Here is a 21,190-nt window from a genome sequence, read left to right as displayed (position 1 = left end):
TGGTCTGTGGTTAAGAAAAGTGATTTCTTCAAAGTGAAATGATGAATGGAAGAGTATCCTGACCTTAAACTTGGCTTTTTTTAATTGCCCATTCACCTTGAAGAGTGGTTCCAATCACAAGTGTTACCTTCCAAGGACAATGTCATCCTGGTTATAACCAGCTTGCCCCCCTGCCCTGAGTCTTCTGCCAAGTCTGTCCAGGTGTGGGTCTGGGGCAGGGGACGGCTCACCCATTTCCCACTGCACAGAACAGAGGCTGTGTCCAGGGCCCCAGCAACAAAGGTTTCTCCTCTGGGTTTCTGTTTCCCTCTTTCAGTTCAGTCTGTCATCTGACCATGAGGATCTGGTGGCTTCTGCTTGCCATTGAAATCTGCACAGGGAACATAAACTCACAAGACATGTGCAGGCAAGGGCACCCTGGCATCCCTGGGAACCCCAGTCACAATGGTCTGCCTGGAAGAGATGGACGAGACGGAGCGAAGGGTGACAAAGGCGATGCAGGTAGTCACCTGGCAGCTTCGGCTGCCTTTCAGCTTCTCTCTTCATTACTTTCATCTCATTCACTCATCATCTGTGTGGTTTTCCACCTACCCACTCACACCCCATCCATCCATCCACCCAGCAACACTCACTGGGGCCTGACCCCAGTCATCCATCCACCCATCTGCCCAGCAACACTCACGGGGTCTGCTCCATGCCAGACTCTGTGCCAGGTGCTGGTGGAGAGCACAGGGCAAGATCGCCATGACCCCTGCCCGCCTGGGTTCTCTCATCTCTGACACCGCAGGACATTTTCAGTAGTATACGATGTCATGGATCCTCCCACCTCAGGTGACAGGTATGTTGGATTTTTGGCAACACGAGGCCAATAGAGAGATCTGATCATGAATTATTTGGCAGCAAGCGTCCAGCTGCAGTGCAGGTGAGAGCTAATACCACATCATGTCATGAAGCAGGAGATGCGGAGTGACAGATGACACATACAGCTGCTGCTTATGAATCTATGACCTAGGTTGGGACCCTGTCCCAGGGTCTGGGGATCTGGGGACAGAATCCATCCTCTGAGAGGGAGATTTGCCAAAGCTGGGAAGTCTGAGTGGTTTCCATAACAACAACCAATAGACTTGGTTTCCGAATGGGGTACCATTCTTGAGCCCTGGTCTTGACCATAGGGTCACATATCTAAGACTTATGCAGAATGATCCACTGGGTTAAGAGCACAGTTCAGTGGCACTAGAAAGAAAATATAAAAACTTCTATGGACCTTTTTACAGATAAGTTTGTGTTTCTAACATGTCTCACTTTATGGCATTTGGTGGCCTGATAGTTTTTTGAATGGGCTGGATGAAGCCAAGGGTCACCAGGAAGCAACTTTATTTCTTTCTAACCGGCATATCTGCTCTGTGAGGTGTCTTCTCCTGGCTCACATCTCCAGCTCATTGACACTGTTCCAGTCCCCCGGTAGCAAACAGCCCAGTCCAAATGAATACCAAAACCTTACCCTTAATGAAATCAGGTCTTCTGCCCTCACACTGTGACCACAGTGGGGGGGTGTGTGTGTGTGTGTGTGTGTGTGTGTGTGTGTGTATGTCTGTGTCTGTGTGTATTTTGTTTCTGAATGTTTAGGATTTTCATTTTTTAAATTTTTCTTATAACATATTACACACAAAAGGAGATAAATAGGTGATAAAAAATACAGAGAACCAAGACAAACACTTCTATATTCAATACCAAATTTCTCTACCTCTTCCCTGTTGAATTTCTCTCCTCTTTGCTCAACAATGTCCATTCTTTCAAGTTTTACATACTTCTTAGAAGCAAATGTAATATCTATTTTTCCTATGTAATTCATAGGTATTATATATAATATATATTCTTTCTTAGAAGGATATTCAGTGACATTGCTCACACTAAACATTTACTTCGTTTTTATCTTATCATCTTAAAGTGTATTTTTGTGTATGTTTTATACCGAACATATTCTTCATATACTACCTGTGCATAATGTAGAAACATACAAATGTCTACTCATTGGGGTCTGTGTTCATGCTTTGTGAGTTGTGGTTGTGCGATCATGAAAGCTCAGAGGCCACCGCTCTAGAGAATGGGAGAAACGAGAGCCAAGCAGGGAAACAAAAAGAGGGAAGGAGAGGAAGACACAGGGGAACAGCCAGGGGAGGGGAGGGGAGGGGAGCGCAGGGAGGGGCAAATGTAGGGATAAGCCCCCTCCATTCAGAGGCCCCACACTGACCAAGGCCCCACTCAGGAGCGCTGGTGTCCCAGAAGAACAGACATCGTGATAGAAATAAGTCTGCCTGTGTCAGTCCTGTCTCAGGACCTGCAAGCCGGCCCAGCCTGCGCCTGTCGCCCCACAGCCATGTCAGTGGGTCTGAAGTATGGGAGTCTCTGCTGCTTTGTGAGAAGCCAGAGTCTGGGGTGAGCTGTGGCCTAGTGAGCACTCTACTGCCATGGCCAGAGCCATCTTCAACCTGCTGACGGACAGCATGCCGACCTGGAGCTCAGGGGGGCCTGTTCTGAGCACAAGGACTTGAGTGTAGTCAGCAGAGCCCCACTCACCTGATGTTCTCTGCCAGCTTGATTGGTGGCATTTCCCCCAGTCTAAGGCACTAGAGGGATCCTTCCAGAACTCTCTCTTCTATCTTGGGATAGTGTCCCATAACCATAGTCATCTGTGTTTTCATAGGAGGCTAGTAAATCTTCCGTTCCACTCTCCTCAAGAGTAATGGAAGAGAAACAGAGTGAGGAAACCTCCTTGTACCTCCAACATTCAGACCATGTCTCAAGTCCTTGTCGCAGGGAGGAACACAATCAATTGTGACAGTCAGTCTCCATTGCACACACTCCCTCCTCATCCTGTCTTGCTGTGTGCTCTAGGCACGTCCTAGAGATGGGTGCTTGGAAAGTCACTCAGTTCATTTCTTAGGTCGCTTATCCCACGCAGCTCAGCACCCAGATGCCCGCTCATGCCTGCCTTTCTCCACCTGCGCTTGTATGGAGGACAGAGTGCCCCGCAGGGCGGGGGTCACTTCCAGACTCTCCAACACACATGGCTGATGGAGACCAATGGCCAGAAAAATCAGAAATGTAATTTCAACTCATGCCTGTTTTCTGCTTTTCCACCTAGGAGAACCAGGACGTCCTGGCAGCCCGGGGAAGGATGGGACGAGTGGAGAGAAGGGAGAACGAGGTTAGTAGTTCCTATTTATGGTGCTCTAATTCTGAGCTGTCGACTATTTAACAGTATTACCATGGACAAGTCCTCCATGCTGATTATAATCTTACAATAAAGACAACACAGTTCTTACTCTCCAGACGGGGGGATTCTGCAGGGATTGGCAGGCTTTGCAGAGGGCTGGGTAGTAAATATTCTCAACTCCGCAGGCCATACAGATCTCTCACCACTACTCAACTTCCCCTTGTAGTGAAAAGAAGCTGTAGATGCTCCATAAATAAGCATGGCTCTGTTCCAGTGACACCATATGTGTGAAGACTGAAATGGGAATTTCCCATGATTTCCATGTATTGTGGAATATTATTTGTGACAATTTAAACATGCAAACCATGGCTGAGCACCATGGCTCACAACTGTAATCCCAACACTTTGGGAGGCCCAGGTAAGAGAATCGCTTGAACCTAGGAGTTCCAGACCACCCTGGGCAACATAGTAAGACTTTGTCTATACAGATAAAAAAACTAGCCAGGCATGGTGGCACATGCCTATAGTCCCAGCTACTCAGGAGGCTGAGATGGGAGGATCACTTGAGCCTGGGAGGTTGAGGCTGCCATGAGCCATGATCTCATCACTGCACTCCAGCCTGGGTAACAGAGCGGGTGACCCTGTCACAAACAAAACCCAGAAAAACAAAAAAAATGTCAACCATGTTTGTTTTGCTTGCGGGAGGGAGGCTGAATTTGGCCTGTGGCTGTAGTTTGCTGAACTTTGAACCTTGCAGTGGATGAGCACTGAGGAGTGAGACTGAGTTTTTGACTTGGTGCATCTGGCAGCACTGCATGGAGGAGGTGGCACTAGAACTGGTCCCTGATGTATCGGGATGTAGTCGTAGTGGCAAACTTGTGTAATCTTCACTTTGTGCTTTTCATGTACTGACTCACCAAATGCAACATCCCCGGACACTAGGTAGTTTTATCACCCCAGTTCCGTAGGTAAGGGAACAGAGGCACGAGGCTCACTAGCTCGTCTGACGTCCTGTGTGCATATGGGGACAGAATGGAAACCTGGCATTTAGCCTCAGAGTCCACACTTGGAACCACGGCTCTTTGGTATGGGTGGAGGTGCAAGGAAGCAGCAAGGTTTCTGTAGATGATGAATTGCCGGTGGGATAGATGCGCTGGGGCTGGGGTTGGGCAGGAGAGGGCAATGCCTCGATGCAGGCTTTATTTTATGTTCACTCCAGGGAGGAGGTTTTTAGAGGATGTCACGACTAGGGTTGAGTGTCAGTTAATCTGCCTGTCTCTGCTCTGCAGAGTGCTTTTTGTCATGGATTGACATTATTTAATAGCCAGCATGGTAGACTTAGATGGTAGGGTTGTAATTTCTAATGTGAGCCCTGACACTAATTTAGTAGACAGTAGTCAAAAGGTGTGTTGGGATGTGTGTGTGTGTCCATGTGCACACACGTGTGTAACTGGAGTAATTGACTTTTATTTATTTTTTTGAGACAGGGTCTCACTCTGTTGCCCAGGCTGGAGTGCAGTGGTTTGATCACGGATCACTGCAGCCTCAGCCTCCTGGGCTCAAGCCATCCTCCCACCTCAGCCTCCTGAGTATCTGGGACTACAATTGTGTGCCACCGCACCTGGCTAATTTGTGTACTTTTTGCAGAGATGAGGTTTTGCCATGTTGCCTAGCCTGATCTTGAATTCCTGGACTCAAGTAGTCTGCCTCTCTTGGCCTCCCAAAGTGCTAGGATTACAGGCATAAGCCACTGAGCTGGGCTGGAGTAATTGAATTTTATTTTCTTTTTTTTTATTATTTTTATTTTTTTAGAGTCAGGGAATTGCTATGTTGGCCGGGATGGTCTTGAACTCTTGGCCTCAGGCAGTCCTCCTGCCACGGTCTCCCAAGGTGCTAGGATTACAGGTGTGAGCCACCGCACCCAGATGGAGTAATTGAATTTTAAACTCTGGGCATATACTGAACCTGTGCACTACTTTGTTTCATTTGTGAGCTCAATTATAGAAAAACCAAAGTTGTTCACAAGGGAATCTTTCACAAGCTATCTCTTTATTTGCTCTTTCTCTATTTAGGAGCAGATGGAAAAGTTGAAGCAAAAGGCATCAAAGGTGATCAAGGCTCAAGAGGATCCCCAGGAAAACATGGCCCCAAGGGGCTTGCAGGGCCCATGGGAGAGAAAGGCCTCCGAGGAGAGACTGGGCCTCAGGGGCAGAAGGGGAATAAGGGTGACATGGGTCCCACTGGTCCTGAGGGGCCGAGGGGCAACATTGGGCCTTTGGGCCCAACTGGTTTACCGGGCCCCATGGGCCCTATTGGAAAGCCTGGTCCCAAGGGAGAAGCTGGACCCATGGGGCCCCAGGGTGAGCCAGGAGTCCGGGGAATAAGAGGCTGGAAAGGAGATCGAGGAGAGAAAGGGAAAATCGGTGAGACTCTAGTCTTGCCAAAAAGTGCTTTCACTGTGGGGCTCACGGTGCTGAGCAAGTTTCCTTCTTCAGATGTGCCCATTAAATTTGATAAGATCCTGTATAACGAATTCAACCATTATGATACAGCAGCGGGGAAATTCACGTGCCACATTGCTGGGGTCTATTACTTCACCTACCACATCACTGTTTTCTCCAGGAATGTTCAGGTGTCTTTGGTCAAAAATGGAGTAAAAATACTGCACACCAAAGATGCTTACGTGAGCTCTGAGGACCAGGCCTCTGGCAGCATTGTCCTGCAGCTGAAGCTCGGGGATGAGATGTGGCTGCAGGTGACAGGAGGAGACAGGTTCAATGGCTTGTTTGCTGATGAGGACGATGACACAACTTTCACAGGGTTCCTTCTGTTCAGCAGCCCGTGACAGAGGAGAGTTTATAAATCCGCCACACCATCCATCAGAATCAGCTTGGGATGAACTTATTCAGATGGTTTTACTTTATTAATTCCTCCAATTATTACAATAATCATAAAAAGGTGAAAACGGAAAAGTTATTCCCAAAACTGATTCTATGTAACTTACTATTTTTCCAGGAGTAAATACTTAAAATAGCTGCATGGTTTATTCTAATTTATTTCACATTTCTTATTCCTATTATCTGAAGAATCCTTTGTCTGTGCGTCTCTTGTGGGAAGAGTGTTTTGATATCATTTTAGTGCTCTGAGGAGTCATGTGAAGATGTATCCCTCAACTGTGTTTCTGAGGACATTAAGAGGAAGGTAAACGGAAACGTTTATTCCATTTAGTACTAGTAACAGCTTTAAGCTGGTGATGCTGTCACACTCCAGAAAGCTGTAGACACTGCTCATTTTGTCTTTTTTTAAAAAATGTATTTTTAAGTTCTGGAATACATATGCCGAACGTGCAGGTTTGTTACATAAAAATGTGCTGTGGTGGTTTGCTGCATCTGTCAACCCATCACCTAGGTATTAAGCCCTGCATGCATTAGCTATTTGTCCTGGTGCTTTCCGTCCCACTTTGCTCATTCTCTAACCTAGGTTTTAATCACCATTCTATCCAACAAATCATTGTTTGATCATTATTTGCCAGACATGAATCTCTACTTGTTTTCTAGGATCGCCCTAATGAAGTACACAAACTGGGAGTCTTTAAACAACAGAAATGGACTTTCTCACAGTTCTGTAGGCTGGAAGTTTGAGATCACCGTAGCAGCAGGGCCATTCTCCCTCCAAAGGGGATACAGGAGGATGCAGCCTTGCTGCTTCCAGCTTCTGGCAGCTGGTGGCAGCATCACTCCAGTCCCTGCCTCCATCTTCAGGTGGCTGTCCTTCTCCTGTATCAGCCAAATTTTCCTCTTCTTACAAGAACAGCTTCCCTAATCTAGTATGACCCATCTTAATCATAATTGCAAACTCCATATTTTAAGTAAGGTCACATGTACAGGCACCGAGGGTTAGGACTTCAGCATCTATTTTGGGAGACACAGTTCAACCCAATCTGCCCTCTGGTTCCCAAAATTGATTTCCTTCTCATGTGCAAAATACATTTTCGCACCATGTCAATATTTCCAAAAGTCTTAACACTTTCCGCATCAACTCCTCTCACCATCTACATCATTTAAATAAGCTACAGAGGAGACTTACAGTGTGATTCATCGTGTGGCAAAATGTCTCTCCATCTGTGATCCTGTGAAGCGAGACAAGTTAATCCACTTCTAAAAGACCGGGGGTTGGAGGGGGAGACAGGCATAGGGTAGACAATCCATTCCAAAAGAGAGAAGGGGGAAGGAAAAAAGGGTTCACGGGTCCCAGACAATTCTGAAACCCTGGAGGGAAAATCCCATTAGACTTCTTTCACTATTTCCCATCTAAAATTTTTAACTGAGCTATGCAAGAGTAAAAAGTTACCGGACAGAGACACCAAACAGAGAAGTGCAGGATAAATTTACCAAGAGAGTAGGTTAAAAGGGAAACTTCTCCTTCAGGCCTATGGTGGGCATTTCTTGTTTACTCAAGTACCTGCCGTCTCTCAAAGAATATCTAATGTCCACTGGAATTCGAATATGTCATGATTTTACTCGCGCCCACCCCTAGTCAACTTGGGAGGAAAGCGCAACCCTAGCCTTTCCTTACTCTGGACACAGGGGGCGGTAAACCGGGAGGGCGGCCGAGAAGGCGAGGGGGAGCGACGCTCTTGCTCTCTGGACGACAACGTGCCCACGTCCTGAGGCCGCGCCCAGACCCGGAAGCGGGGCCGTCACGTGGGGCGGCGTGGGCTGCTGCCTTGGAAACGCGGAGCGCGCGCTCCCAGCGAAAGCAGCCCGGCAGGGGTCTGCGTTGGAGGAAGGGACTGCTCCGGTGATAGAATGCTGTGCGTCGGAAGGCTGGGCGGCTTGGGAGCCAGAGCAGCAGCTCTGCCGCCCCGCCGGGCGGGCCGGGGAAGCCTCGAAGCCGGGATCCGGGCCCGAAGGGTCAGCACCAGCTGGTCTCCCGTGGGCGCCGCCTTCAATGTCAAGCCCCAGGGCAGCCGCTTGGACCTGTTCGGCGAGCGCCGGGTGAGCGGCGCAGGAGGAGCTCCCCTCAGTCCCCGAGCTAAGCCGACCCCTGCTCCGCGTGGCCAGCAACAATCAGGGCGAGATTGTTTGGGCCTGGGAGGAGGCGAGCAGCGAACCCACCTTTTACAGTGGCGTCTTGTGTGCGCTCTCGATGAGGGCAAGGTCACCTCTGCTTTTAGGGGCCGGGTTTAGTGGTCTACCCAGAGTGTCGGGTCCGGGAACTGCTTCTGCATGAGCCCCTTGCTCCACGTGAATCTGAATAGTTCGTTCTGGCAGTGGCGGTGAATTCGTCCTGCCAGGACCCGCCCTCTGCATACACTCAGGCGCACCCCCGCTAAAGCCCTTTAGCTCCAGCGCTACAGTCCTGCCTTAAGATGCCTATCCCTGTGCGTTCACAGGCGGCATCACATGGTCTTTTTGCAAGGACACGGCTGCCTGCAGTCGAGTAATGGTAATTTCATTAATACCTGAAATTCCATCACCTATTAATTTATTTCAAAGCTTTGGGCTTTCTTGTTTTAAAACACAAAACTCTGTTGAGACGAGTCTCACTTCCCATAGTGCCATGGAATTGGTCACTTTGATTTCTTACCCCAGGAAGTCACTAGACTGCGTTGTCTAGTGAAAGGTGAAAGGAAGGCAAGGTTGGAAAGGACTTACCTGATGCCTGTTCTACTTGGAGTTTGTACATTTTGTCCGTTTTAGGTTAAGGATTACTTTTATTTTTGCCTTTTAAAATTTCGTTATACTGTATTGCCTTATAAAGAGAAGTCTAGGGTATTGTTGCACTGAGCTAAAGTGTGTGATTCTTGTTTTATCTCCATTGTCAGTTTTGTCTATTTAAAAATTATTTTGTGTGAAATTTGCTACACCACCTTCCTTAAGGGTATGTAGTGTTGGTATTAACATGGTGTGAAGAGACCTACTTGTAGGCGCTGAGCAGAAAGACGTGAGGGGAAGCCTGATTTTGGGTGGATGAGATATAACTAATTTTAGCTTTTATTTTTCCCTTTTGTATCATGATATTCGGCACTGATAGCAGATTTTCAAATTTTAGAATTGATTTTTGCCTTGAAAAAAAAAGGCTTATTGAGTTTTTTAGCATTGTGGTCACTGGTAATCCGAGAGTTAGAATTCCCGAGAGCAATATGGGCAGGTTGTACTGGGAAGTGGAAGTAGTCTGTGCTTGAATCAAATTAAATCAGTATAAAGATGACATTTGTTTTTGGTCCTGATTTTCCTTTGTCTCCCACTGACTTTCTTTTATTTTATTTTTATCTTGTAATATATTTTGAAGAGAGATTACTAGCTTAACTTCATCCATCCCTTCTTGTAGAAACAGTAGGGCTTGTCAGGCCTGAAGGTTTACCTGTTCGTATTTCTGAAAATCTATGCGTTAAGCACCTACAAAGTGAATTAACAAAGCCTAACATCTGCTCCGGTCACTTGTTTCTTTCATTGAGTTCCCCCATGTGTTAGACATTCTATTGGATAGCTGGTTAAAGAAATGAAGGGCAGGGCTCTTGGGTCTGGAAACTCACCTTTTCAGGAGAGAAGACTTTCAAACAGATAAATTGTAATAGAGAAGTATGGAAAAGTGTGGGCTTTACAGATGTACAGAGCGGGTTCGAGTTCTGTCTTTCCCAATATTAATTTGTGACCTCAAACAAGTTTTTTCTAACCTCTTAAAGCATGTGGCCTGATCTGTAAAAGAATGATACTCCGTTCTGTAGGATTGTGTGATTTAAATGAGAACCTATGTAAAGTAGCAGGCACACTTCATGGTATGCAGTAGGTGCATATTAAATGCCTTTTTTCTCTGCCTTCCTGAGTGTGCTAACAAGTGTGATTGAATAGGTAACAAGAGAATGGTCATTCCCATTAGATCAGTGATTTTTGTTTTTATCAAGATATTGAAATGTCTTTGTAACGTATAAAATTTGCTCCCAGTTTCAGCCTATGATTTTAATATGTTCATTACATTTTTCTAAAATATCTATTGCTTCATAGTCAACTCATCCTCTCTATTTGATAGTTATAGAATAATTGGTACTATGTACTGAGATCTCTCCCTGTCAGATGCTGCTGTTAGTACTTTACATATACTTAGTACCTGTATCCATGCTGTAAGGTATGTATCGTCATTCCCATTGTACATGATGAAAAAAATATGAGGCCTAGGAGGAGAAATAACATGACCAGGGTTATAAGCTAATAATAATTATGGCTAACATCTGTAAATGCTCTGTGCCAAACACTGCTATATATATATATATATATTTACATATATGATCTCATTTAATCTTTGCGGCCACTCTTAGGTTCTGTAGAAGTGACAGCTGGATTTTGAACCCATACCGTTGTTGTTGTTTTTTCCGGAAAATAATTAAAAATTGAAGAAAAATTATGTTCTGAAAACATTTTTAGTGTAATTTATGTGGAGTGATATGGGGAGTATGATAGTGGTATCTGTGATCACAGGTATAACATGATACACCAATGAAAGTCAAGATCTCCTTTGTGATAAAAGTAATTTTAGTAAATATAAAAAAAGCACAATTTTGAATTTTGGTTATAAATCAGACATATTCTTTGGTTCTAAGGGTCTTTTTGGAGTTCCTGAGCTGAGTGCCCCAGAAGGATTTCATATTGCACAAGAAAAAGCCTTGAGAAAGACAGAATTGCTTGTGGACCGTGCGTGTTCCACCCCACCTGGGCCCCAGACCGTGCTGATCTTCGATGAGCTCTCGGATTCCTTGTGCAGAGTGGCCGACTTGGTAAGGTGCTTTGCCTCAGACTTGAAGCTACCTCTCTTTCAACTTGTTAAAATTTAAGTGAAATTTATCATTTGTTGTTTACTATTAATATTAGATTATAAAGTTAAAAATGTCTGAAACTGAGATCCATTGGGTATAATTTTTTATGATGAAATATGTCATTAGGAATGGGAAAATATTATAGGAAAAGGTGATATTTAGAACTTGTACTTTAATATGTATGTTTAATAAAATATACCTGTAATATATAATGAATGAATGATTACTAATATAGCAAATATTTGCTGTATTTGGGTAATATATATTTACATATATATTCATTTGACAGAGATTCTTCATGTATGAAAGTGTCTCCCAAAATTCTAAGAACACTTTATGTGTACATTTGCAACAAAATTCCCCTTTTTCTTTTCTTTTTTTTTTTTAATAGAGACAGGGTCTCCCTGTGTTGCCCGGGCTGGTCTTGAACTCCTAGCCCCAAGTGAACCTCCTGCCTCGGCCTCCCAAAGTGCTGGGATTATAAGTGTGAGCCACTTCTTTTTCATAAGAGGTGTGAAAACCAGTTTTAATAAACCTTTTCAGGAATGCTTTTTTTTTTTAAATTAAAAACCAAGTTTTGACATCAAAATGATTGTAAAGACTTTTTTTTTTAACATTTTAAATTTGAAATAGAAGTGTATACCTAGATCTCTTCACCAACTAGGAAATCCATTGCTGAGATAGCAAAATTTTCTTTTTTTTTTTTATTTTTAATTTTTGTGAGTACATGTATATATTCATGAGGTACATGAGATGTTTTGATAGAGGCATGCAATGCATAGTAATTACATCAGGGAAAATGGGGTATCCATCCCCTCAAGCATTTATCCTTTCTGTTACAAACAATCCAATTATACTCTTCTGGTTATTTGAAAATCTACAATTAAATTATTATCGACTGTAGTCACCCTGTTGTGCTATCGAATAGTAGGTCTTACTCAATCTTCCCGTTTTTTTGTAGCCATTAACCATCCCCACCTCCCCCATACCACCCTGCTACCCTACCTAGCCTCTGGTAACCATCCTTCTATTCTTTATTTCCATGATTCAGTTTTGTCTATTTTTAGGTCCCACAAGTGAGTGAGAACATGTGATGTTTGTCTTTCTGTGCCTGACTTATTTCACTTAACATAATGACCATCCATGTTGTTGCAAATGACATAATCTCATTCTTTTTTATGGCTGAATAGCATTCCATTGTGTGTAAGTACCACATTTTCTTTATCCATTCATCTGTTCATGGACAGTTGGGTTGCTTTCTCATCTTGGATGTTGTGAACAGAGCTGCAGCAAACATGGAAGTGCAGATATCTCTTCGATATACTCATTTCCAGGAAGCAGGGTTTCCTGTCAGCCTGAAGGAGCTGACTCTTGGTTACTCTTGTCAAGGAAAGCAGCACACACAATTTAAATAGTGATCATTTATGATCCTGTCTACATGGTATAGAACTACATAGGTTTTTCCCTCACATTCAGTCAATGTTGAGCACCTACTGTGTGCCAGACACTGTCTAGGCACGAGGGATACCTGCAGGAATGAAACAGACACAATCTCTTACTTCATGGAGTTTATATTCTGGCAATAACTTGTTTTTGGAAATTTAACTAGACTGTAGGCCCTTTCTACAGCCTAGTTAGCTGAAGAAGCTTTCCCTGGATGAGCTGAGGTAACCTTCTCAGCATATCTCCATTTTCACAAGAGGGAAGAAAGGCACTGGGTGATGAAGGGATGTGCCCGCTGTCAGCTGGCCAGCGTGTGGTGCAGCTGGGCTGCCAGCCCAGGCAGGGTATCTGTCGAGCTCTTCTTCTTTCTCCTGTTCCAACCATTTCTGGGCTGGCTGGCTGCTCAGGTCTCATGAATCCTTACCTGGAAAGGTTGCAAAGTGTGTTAGCCTCTCCATCTTTAAAAAAATGTATACTTGTTTTTAAAATTATTATTCTGTAAAATTGACTTCTTTTGGAGGATGGTACAGTTCTATGAATTTTAACTCGTATAAATTTATGCAGCCCTCACCACAATCAGGATACAAAGCTATTCCATCAACCCCCAAAAATCTCCCTGTATAGTCACACCCAACACTCCCTGCTAACCTCTGGCAACCACTAATCTGTTCTGTCTCCCTATAGTTTTGCCTTTTCTAGAATGTCACAGAAGTGGAATCCTGTATACCTTTGACTGACTTCTTTCACCCAGCATAACTCATCCCCATCTTTATTTTTTTCCTTTTTTGGAAAATTTCCTTCCACCCGTACACCTGATTTGAGCATTAACACCTTTCAGATGATTATATGTTCACCACAAGCCTCCCGCTCTTAAGAAAACTGATAAAGTATCTTACTGTAAAGGGTTTTTCCCTGGAGTGAAGTTGCAGGCTCTGAGTAGTTCTGTTGTACTGGGTTTTTGTTCTGTGCCTCCAGTATGTGCATAGGAAATGTGTCTTTGAATGATGGGGAAGCTGTGGAAACGCACTGCCAAAAGGAGGTTTCCTACCCTGTTCACCTAATTGTGTCACAGAAATCAGAAAAGGAAAATCTGTGTCAGTGAATTTCACTGTATCGTCAACCCTCCAGATTGGGGGATCTGTGGAGTCAACCAACCTTGGATCAAAAATATTTGGAAAAAAATTTGCATTCATACTGAACATGTACAGACTTTTTTTTCTTGTCACTGTTCCATAAAACAATACAGTGTAACAGCTATTTACATATTGTTTACATTCATTAGGTATTACAAGTAATCTAGATATGATTTGATGTATGGGGTGTGCTGTGTGTCGGTTATATGCAAGTACTACACCATTTTATATCAGAGACTTGAGCATCTGTGGATTCGGGTATCTGTGGGAGGATCAAACCATTGTCCATTGATACTGAGGGGTGACTTGACATGGCTGTCACAAATCCCAGAATTCACTGTGTATTTGTTGTCTTAGTCTTCATCTTAATCAGTATTCTAGGATTTTTTTCTACATTTTTGCTTTTGATCTTCATTGAAAGATTTTAACTTCTCTGCGCTATATCTTATTTTGACATTTATAGTATTTATCATGTATAATAATATCTCATTTTGAAAACTTAAAAAAAAAAAGATGTGATTTGTATATGTAGTTCTCTGGGTATAAAAGAACCTTTCTCTGTTCTGAATTTTTAAGATATTACCTGCCAGTAAGATTATCTGAATTTTTAATATCTTAAAAATATCTGAATTTTTAAGATATTACCTGCCAGTAAGATTAGTACTGTTATAAGGCAATCGTTTTATAAACTGTTTTTCACCAAATAGTCATTTTATTTTGTTTTCTTTTTTTAATACAGTTTTTATGTAACAACTGTTTTCCTCATCACTATTACAAATCAGTTTTTAATATGTATGCTAGTGTTTTGAATTTTAATATTGATTATAAATTCACAACCCGTAGATTAGTAATTTGTAAAAAAAAAAAATGTTGTAAATTTACATAACTCATTTTTCAGGTACTTTGGTACTAATGTTATTTTATCGTTACCAATTGTTACAACAAATATACCAAACTATGGATTTAAATGTTTTGGCATTAAAAACTATTTGATAATAAAATTAAGAAATTTTATCTTGTGGTGATTTCATTTCATGTTATAGTCACACATTTTCTTGGCAAATAAAGAAAATATGTAGTGTTTTGTAGTTTCTCTGCTTTTTGTTACAATTGACATGAAAACAAAAATTTAGTTTTACATCATTTTATCTTTTTAAAAAAGAATTGTCACTCATTTTAATGTCTAATGACTTAAGTAGCAGCAGCAGTAGTAGCTGTATACAGTATTACATGGAGACTATGAACTCATATTTTATTGAAAGGGCTATGAAGAGACCGTGCCTTTGTTTTCTGCACAAAGACTACCATGTAGTTAAATCAAAGACTCGAATGTAGTTAAATGGGTTTTGAAACTATACTATGTGTCAGTTAAAAAAAAAGCCTTTAAGAGTTGTTTTCTGGAGATAAGTTAACATGTGAAAACCATACTGCAAAGAATTTTAGCCAGAAAGTTGTAGAATATTTGAAACCAGTGTCTGCTCTTTTGAAATAAAGAATTAGAGGGTATGGTGGCGGGCACCTGTAGTCACAGCTACGTGGGAGGCTGAGGCAGGAGAATGGCGTGAACCCGAGAGGCGGAGCTTGCAGTGACCTGAGATTGCGCCAATGCACTCCAGCCTGGGCGACGGAGCAAGACTCCGTCTCAAAAAAAAAAAAAAGAAAGAATTTGCTTGGTGTTTATATTTGAAAGAAAAAGTTTTCTGAAATAATAAAAGTCTTTTTTTGGAGTGAAACAAACTTGGTTTCAAGGAATAACAGAATTAAATGTTCACAAAGAAGCTGCTTTGCTTTACTCGCTTAGGAAAAAGTCAGTAATGGAAATGCATAGGGCAAGCCAATGGCACATCTTAAAACCCAGTTTTCATTTTCACCCTCAGATCCTGGAAGAAAGCTTCTCATCAAATTCCCTTTTGGTTTTGTCTTTCCCCTTTATTAGGCTGATTTTGTGAAAATCGCTCACCCTGAGCCAGCATTCAGAGAAGCTGCGGAAGAAGCTTGTAGAAGTATTGGCACCATGGTAGAGAAGTATGTGCTGTTCCCCTCCCCACCTCCGTGCCAAGTCCTGGGTGATCCAGTTTCATGGACTTGTGCCGTAGGCAGTTTTGTCCATAGCGCTTGTCCCTCACCCAGCAGGGTGGGCGGTGTGTGTGACCAGGGGTGGCCGGAGGGAGGGCTCAGGACAGGCCATTGGCTCACCTCGCAGGCAGGCACTGGGCCTTAGGGCTGGTTGTCTGTTCTCTCAGTCATTTCCTTGTCTGTAAATGGGGTCATAAAGTTAACCCTGCCTCAGGGTCCTTGTGAGGGTTAAATGAGATCAATGTAAAGGTGTCACTTGATAATCTGAGATGACAGACACCCAGGATTCTTGTCATCACCATTATCACTTACCTTAAATAAGGGCTTTTTAGTGTCCTAGTGGCAAGTTGGACTTACTAGATTATCGCTTGATTAAATTGCTGTTGCATCAATGGCTGTGGGCCACGGGGCAAGAAGCCAAAATGCTCTACAAACAGTGTCCTCGTGGTCCCTGTTGAGTTGGAATTAGGGGAGTCTAGGGAGGCTGTAAAAGTCTGTGGGAGGGCTGGAGCATGCTCTGGCTGAGGCTGTGATGGAGTGAATTATTTTAAAGTGATTTTGGGGTAAATGTGAGTGTTTTTAAGCCACTTATGAGAGCTCCATAGTGCTTGTTAAGATAACTGAATGGTGGACAGCGCTGTGTTCCAACACACTTAGCTGCGTGGCACCATGCCAGGCAGTGTATAGAGCTAGGGAGAGCCCTGGGCTCGCCAGCGTGGATTTACAACAGGGAAAAGGGGGTAACACAATAAGACGATTTCCTATACCAGAAATTGTTGGAGGAGGAGAGTGATGGCTCCTCTGGTTAGACGAGGCTTCCTTCGAAGACCCAACACTTCAGGATGTGCAGCTGCTGCTTTTCCCCGGGTCGCCAACATTTGTTCACTTTGGCACAATCGTGTGTGACTTTCCCCATAGCCGCTGAAAACCAACTTGCGTAATGGGACAGAACGGGGCCCTGCAGAGTGCAGACACTGGGCATGCTGACAGGACTGAAAGTGGGGACTCCCTGGGAGAAAGCTTTGCCTCTCGGGAAAAGGCCCCTGGAAAGGAGTCAGCAGTGGGCTGCCTGCTCGAGGCTCTCTGCGTGCTGTGTCCTGCCGAATTAGACGTGGGCTGGTCTCATGGACAAGCACTCTTCATTTTGTGGGAGGACAAATACAGACTGAAGTATGGGCTTTATCTCAGGGTCTTCCAACATAAAACATACTACCGGGAGATTTCCTTAAACCTCTGCAGTGGGGGCAGTGCGGGCAGCCTCTGAGCTACTGTTCCTTTGCCATGGAGTGGCTCCGTGGGTGAGCAGGTTGGGAGGAGGTAGGCCTCCACACTCACTCTCTCCCTGACTTCTGGGATCCATGTGTGGGAGTCTGGCCCTTCTTGGTGAGTGTTTTTTTGATGGGTAATGACTGTCTACGTTTCACTAGCATTTGGGAAGGCCCATGTGAATGGTAACAGAAACCCTTCGATTCATATAAATCTTCAGTGTTTTTTTGTGAACCAACTGAGGAACAGGAGTATCCTTGAGTCTCTGAGTAGCGACTGGTGAGTGGTTCTTATAACCTTATCCCTCCTTGAAGACCTACCCAGCAGGATGCAGATTGTATCTAGACCCAGCTGACTATTTAGCTCTGAGGGGGTCATGGCATTTGCATTTAGGGAAGAGGACTTGGTTCCTGCTAGTGGTACTATGGGGTGGGTTGGGACCACTGACCAGCGTTGGGCCCTTTGCTCTCTGGATGGCACAACTGCTCAACAGTGGCCATGGTTCATTCACATAGGAAATGTGTGCTGCACACATGATCTCATTTAATCCTCACGGCAGCCTAAGGTCTAAATAACGTGTCCAAGGTCCCACAGCAGTAACAAGGCCAGTCTTGCATCCCAGTTGCGTGGCTCTGAAGCCTGTGTCCTGAGCTCTCCGTTACAGTGTTTTTAAATTTAAAAATTAGCTGGGCGTGCTGGTGTATGCCTGTAGTCCCAACTGCTTGGGAGGCTGAGGTGGAAGGATCACTTGAGCCCAGAAGATTGAGGCTGCAGTGAGCTGTGATTGTGCCACTGCATTCCAGCCTGGGTGCTGGGTGACAGAGTGAGACCCTGTCTCCAAAATAAGGGAAAGAAAGAAAGAAGGGAAGGAGAAAAGGGAAGGAAAGAAGGAAGGAAGGATGGTTACACTGTTCCTGGTAGGTTTTGCTATTCAGCTTCTGGGCATGTGTGTGGTACAAGCTGACACCATTCTTTTCATGTAAAGTTAAAAATAAGGTATTAGAAAATCATCTAATTTTTTAAATTTCTAATTTTTCTAGGTTGAACACAAATGTGGATTTATATCAAAGTTTGCAAAAATTACTAGCTGATAAAAAACTTGTGGATTCCCTTGATCCAGAAACAAGGTACTCACTCATTTCTTTGCCTTGGTTGTGACTGTGACTCTAGAGGTGAGGTTGGGAGTCTCTCCCTCAGGGCCTCTGTACTTGTAGCCTCTGCTGTCTGGAATGTTCCTCCCCAGGTATCTCTATGACTCCTGCACTTTCTCTAGGACTCCACTCAAATGGTGTCTCCTCCAAAATCTTTGCACAGGGTCAGACTCTACCCTCTGATCCTGATTTATTTTTCTTCATAGCCCTCATTCCTTCCAACGTATCCTATTTGTTTATTTGTCTATCATCTATCTCACCAGACTGCAAGCTCCTTGAGGGTAGGGCTTGGTCTGTTTTGTTCCCAGCTGCATCCTCAGTACCTACACATTCATGGCATGTGGTCAGTGCTCAACTAATGAGTGGACTCCTGTAGACAGTTAATAATTACACTTAGCTTTATGCTCAAAGTTCCATAATTGATACTATCAGAAAATATAAGCAAATCGATTTTATCTACTGGGAGGATGTCAAGATCCTTGTAATGATTTGCTTTGGTTCATTAGGCTACATTTATAAATCTGCATCAAAAAGGCCTTACTTTTAAATCAACACGTTAGAATATTTGATGTAGGAACCTAGATATCTTATTTCTTTGCTCAAATGCAATTGTGAGTGGAGTAGGGTTTGTCCTTAACCTGCTTATAATATGTATGTCATAACACAGATTAATTTTTTTTCTCATTTGTTTGTTCCTGTTTATCTATGTTTTGTTGGTGGGACACTTCCTCTGACAACTTGATTCTTTCTGATCCTGTTTCCTTCTATTTTGTCTCCATATGTGGCTTATTGACCCCAAATGAAGCCATTTTCTATAGGGACCAATTGATCATCCAGTTTGCTGTTAATCTAATACATGAGCAGCATGGTATGTGAGTAACTCAGTCTTTGAGGGGTTATTTTCATCTGCCTGTCAGGTATGCAGGTACCTAGTGATGTTTCACTTTATCAGTCCTGATGCTCAGGGCACTAGTAAAGCTAGCTGTGTCATCTCAGTAGTTTAAGCTTTATCGTTATATTGCTTTCATTAGCAAAGCAAGGAAAAGTCGAATGCCTATTAATTGTGCCAGATTTATACGGAACTGGTACTGACTTTAAATAACAACAAACAATGTTAAAAATAGAAGGTTATTCATAATCTCTATTTACTGAAGATTGACATGCCCCTGTTTGTGTATAAAGAATTGTAGTGGACTAGCAGACCATTTTAGATAGAAAGGACTTGTAGTGATAGGATACATACCACATTTCTAGATATTATTAAAAATGCCAGTAGGAATTTTTAAATAATAAAATGATAAATATATTGGGGAAAATAAACTGGGTAGAATATCAACAGTCTAGAAAAGAAAAGCAACTTGGAAGTAGGAGAGAAGAAGAATTTGAAGTAACAATTATTGCAGTATCGTAGCACTTAGATATCATTGAGTGTTGGCTAGCACCCAGAAAGAACTATATTTTAGAACCATGCATATGGCAAAATATAAGACAGTGGCTAAAACGAATTATAGATTTAATAAAGTCTTGTAAGTTAATGTACAGAGGAAATGATTTAAATTGAGTAACTCATCATGTTATTCTTAGATTCAATCTTTGAAATACTAGTTCTCTGAGATGTTCAGAACTTTTCTCAGAATGGTTCCTTCAGTCAGTAAGTTTGGAAATCTGATGTATCAATGTATTTCCCTGCTTGAAGAATTTTAGTAGTTTAGAGTCTCTGAGAAGCCAGGCCATAAAGAAACCTGTTTAACTTGGGGTTTTTCCAAAGCCATTAAGAGCTTTCATGTATGCAAAGACTATAATAAGCACATTCTCCAGAAAATATAATGGAGGGAAAATTCTAGTTGCAAGAACAGCCAAAGCTGTAACACATGTTGGAATGAACTTGGGAAGGTAGAGTGCAGAACCGCAACATACACAACACCTAGGAAGCATGCAAGCGACCGAAATGGAGAAACATGCTGTATTCTTAAGGAAGAAGAAAGCTCAGTAATGTTTATTACTATAAGTTTAATGCTATCCAATTTATAAAGAATTTTTTTATTGTTACTTAAAATGATTTTGAAGTCATAGAGAATAAATATGCCAGAATAGGCAGGAAAACTCTCGTAAGGAAAAGTACTAAAAAGGGACTTATACCAAATAGTAGAACATATAAAAATGCTGTATTTAAAGAGCGTTATACTTAAAAGTGCCAGAATAGTCAATTAGATCAATGGAAGAATAGAGAAATTTTAGACACAGACGCAGATACATAAACAGTAAGACTATTTGGTATGTGATAAAAGTGTCATTTCACATCAGTAGGGAAAGACTTGGTTTTCAGGAAATGATGTTAGACCAGTGGATAACCATTTGGGGTAAAAAAGTAGATTGATTAAAGATTTAAATATTTTTAAAAGAAATTATAAAACTAGTGGTAATCTTGGGATATGGAAGGTCTTTCTTGGCATGATACAAAATCATACCACAGAAAGATTCATTGATTTTTATTATATAAACATTGCAAACTTTGGTAAGGCAAAACACTTCCACATTCAAAGTCAGAACACACAAGTGTTGACAAATGGTTCTGATATGACAAAGAGTTAATATATTATCTATGTTAAGAGACCTTTCAAATTACTTTAAAAAAAGAAGAACGAAAACCCCCCTTATAGAAAAATGGGCAAAAGATTCTGTTTGTGAAACTCTCATTTCACAAAATAAGGCATAGCAACAGATGGCCCTTAAATTGATAGCAGTGTGCCACAGCTGTAACAGTGGCACCAAGTGTGAAGTGGGTGGAACTGCATCTCTAGAATGGAACTGCAGGGTTGGACTTTGGCTTCAGGGCTCGCTAAACCCTAGTTTTCTCCTTTGTAAAACGGAAATAAAAAGTACTTCATAAGAATCATATGAGATGTAAGGGAAATAATTTGTATAAAGTGCTCTGCTCTGTACCTGGCATGAGACCCACTACCATTAAGGAAAGATAGAATGGAGCAAAACTTTTTGTCAGCCAGCAGCTGACAAAGTTGAAACAGAATAAGAATAGTACTTCTGGTTTGGGATGATGGATCCTCTCTAGTTACGGGTAAATTGATAAGAC

General features: G+C 42.6%; 2 protein-coding genes and 1 long non-coding RNA gene across 8 annotated transcripts in view; 2 read left to right on the top strand and 1 right to left on the bottom strand.

Annotated features, from left to right (window-relative positions):
• Window positions 1-322: 322 nt before the first annotated feature.
• LOC115930440 (complement C1q and tumor necrosis factor-related protein 9A-like) lies at window positions 323-6,251 on the top strand. Its single transcript, XM_063697195.1, has 3 exons — window positions 323-501; window positions 3,146-3,208; window positions 5,290-6,251. The coding sequence occupies exons 1-3, from the start codon at window positions 336-338 to the stop codon at window positions 6,060-6,062; spliced, it is 1,002 nt and encodes a 333-aa protein (XP_063553265.1). The 5' UTR covers window positions 323-335; the 3' UTR covers window positions 6,063-6,251.
• On the bottom strand, window positions 5,724-8,521 carry LOC134756963 (uncharacterized). Of its 3 annotated transcripts, none has more exons than XR_010130500.1 (3): window positions 8,335-8,521; window positions 7,304-7,346; window positions 5,724-5,738 (listed from the first exon to the last, which is right to left on the bottom strand). It is a non-coding gene; the product is annotated as an uncharacterized lncRNA (long non-coding RNA). The 3 variants fall into 3 exon arrangements; XR_010130501.1 differs by lacking the exons at window positions 5,724-5,738; window positions 8,335-8,521 and adding exons at window positions 5,929-5,966; window positions 7,609-7,780; XR_010130502.1 differs by lacking the exon at window positions 5,724-5,738 and adding an exon at window positions 5,934-5,966.
• Window positions 7,838-21,190, top strand: part of MIPEP (mitochondrial intermediate peptidase) — a 160,382-nt gene continuing 147,029 nt past the window's right edge. Inside the window, exons 1-4 of one of the 4 annotated variants that reach the window (XM_004054258.4) lie at window positions 7,838-8,214; window positions 10,818-10,991; window positions 15,543-15,631; window positions 17,989-18,075. In XM_004054258.4, coding sequence (XP_004054306.1) covers window positions 8,026-8,214; window positions 10,818-10,991; window positions 15,543-15,631; window positions 17,989-18,075 — 539 coding nt within the window. In that variant the 5' untranslated portion in view covers window positions 7,838-8,025. The remainder of the gene's footprint in view (window positions 8,215-10,817; window positions 10,992-15,542; window positions 15,632-17,988; window positions 18,076-21,190) is intronic. The other 3 variants (XM_019039912.3, XR_008670784.2, XR_008670783.2) reach the window with 3 other exon arrangements.

The sequence above is a fragment of the Gorilla gorilla genome, chromosome 14 (assembly GCF_029281585.2).
Source record: "Gorilla gorilla gorilla isolate KB3781 chromosome 14, NHGRI_mGorGor1-v2.1_pri, whole genome shotgun sequence".
Lineage (NCBI taxonomy): Eukaryota > Metazoa > Chordata > Mammalia > Primates > Hominidae > Gorilla > Gorilla gorilla.
Note: the sequence above shows the minus strand (reverse complement) of the source record. Positions and strands in the feature narration are given on the sequence as shown.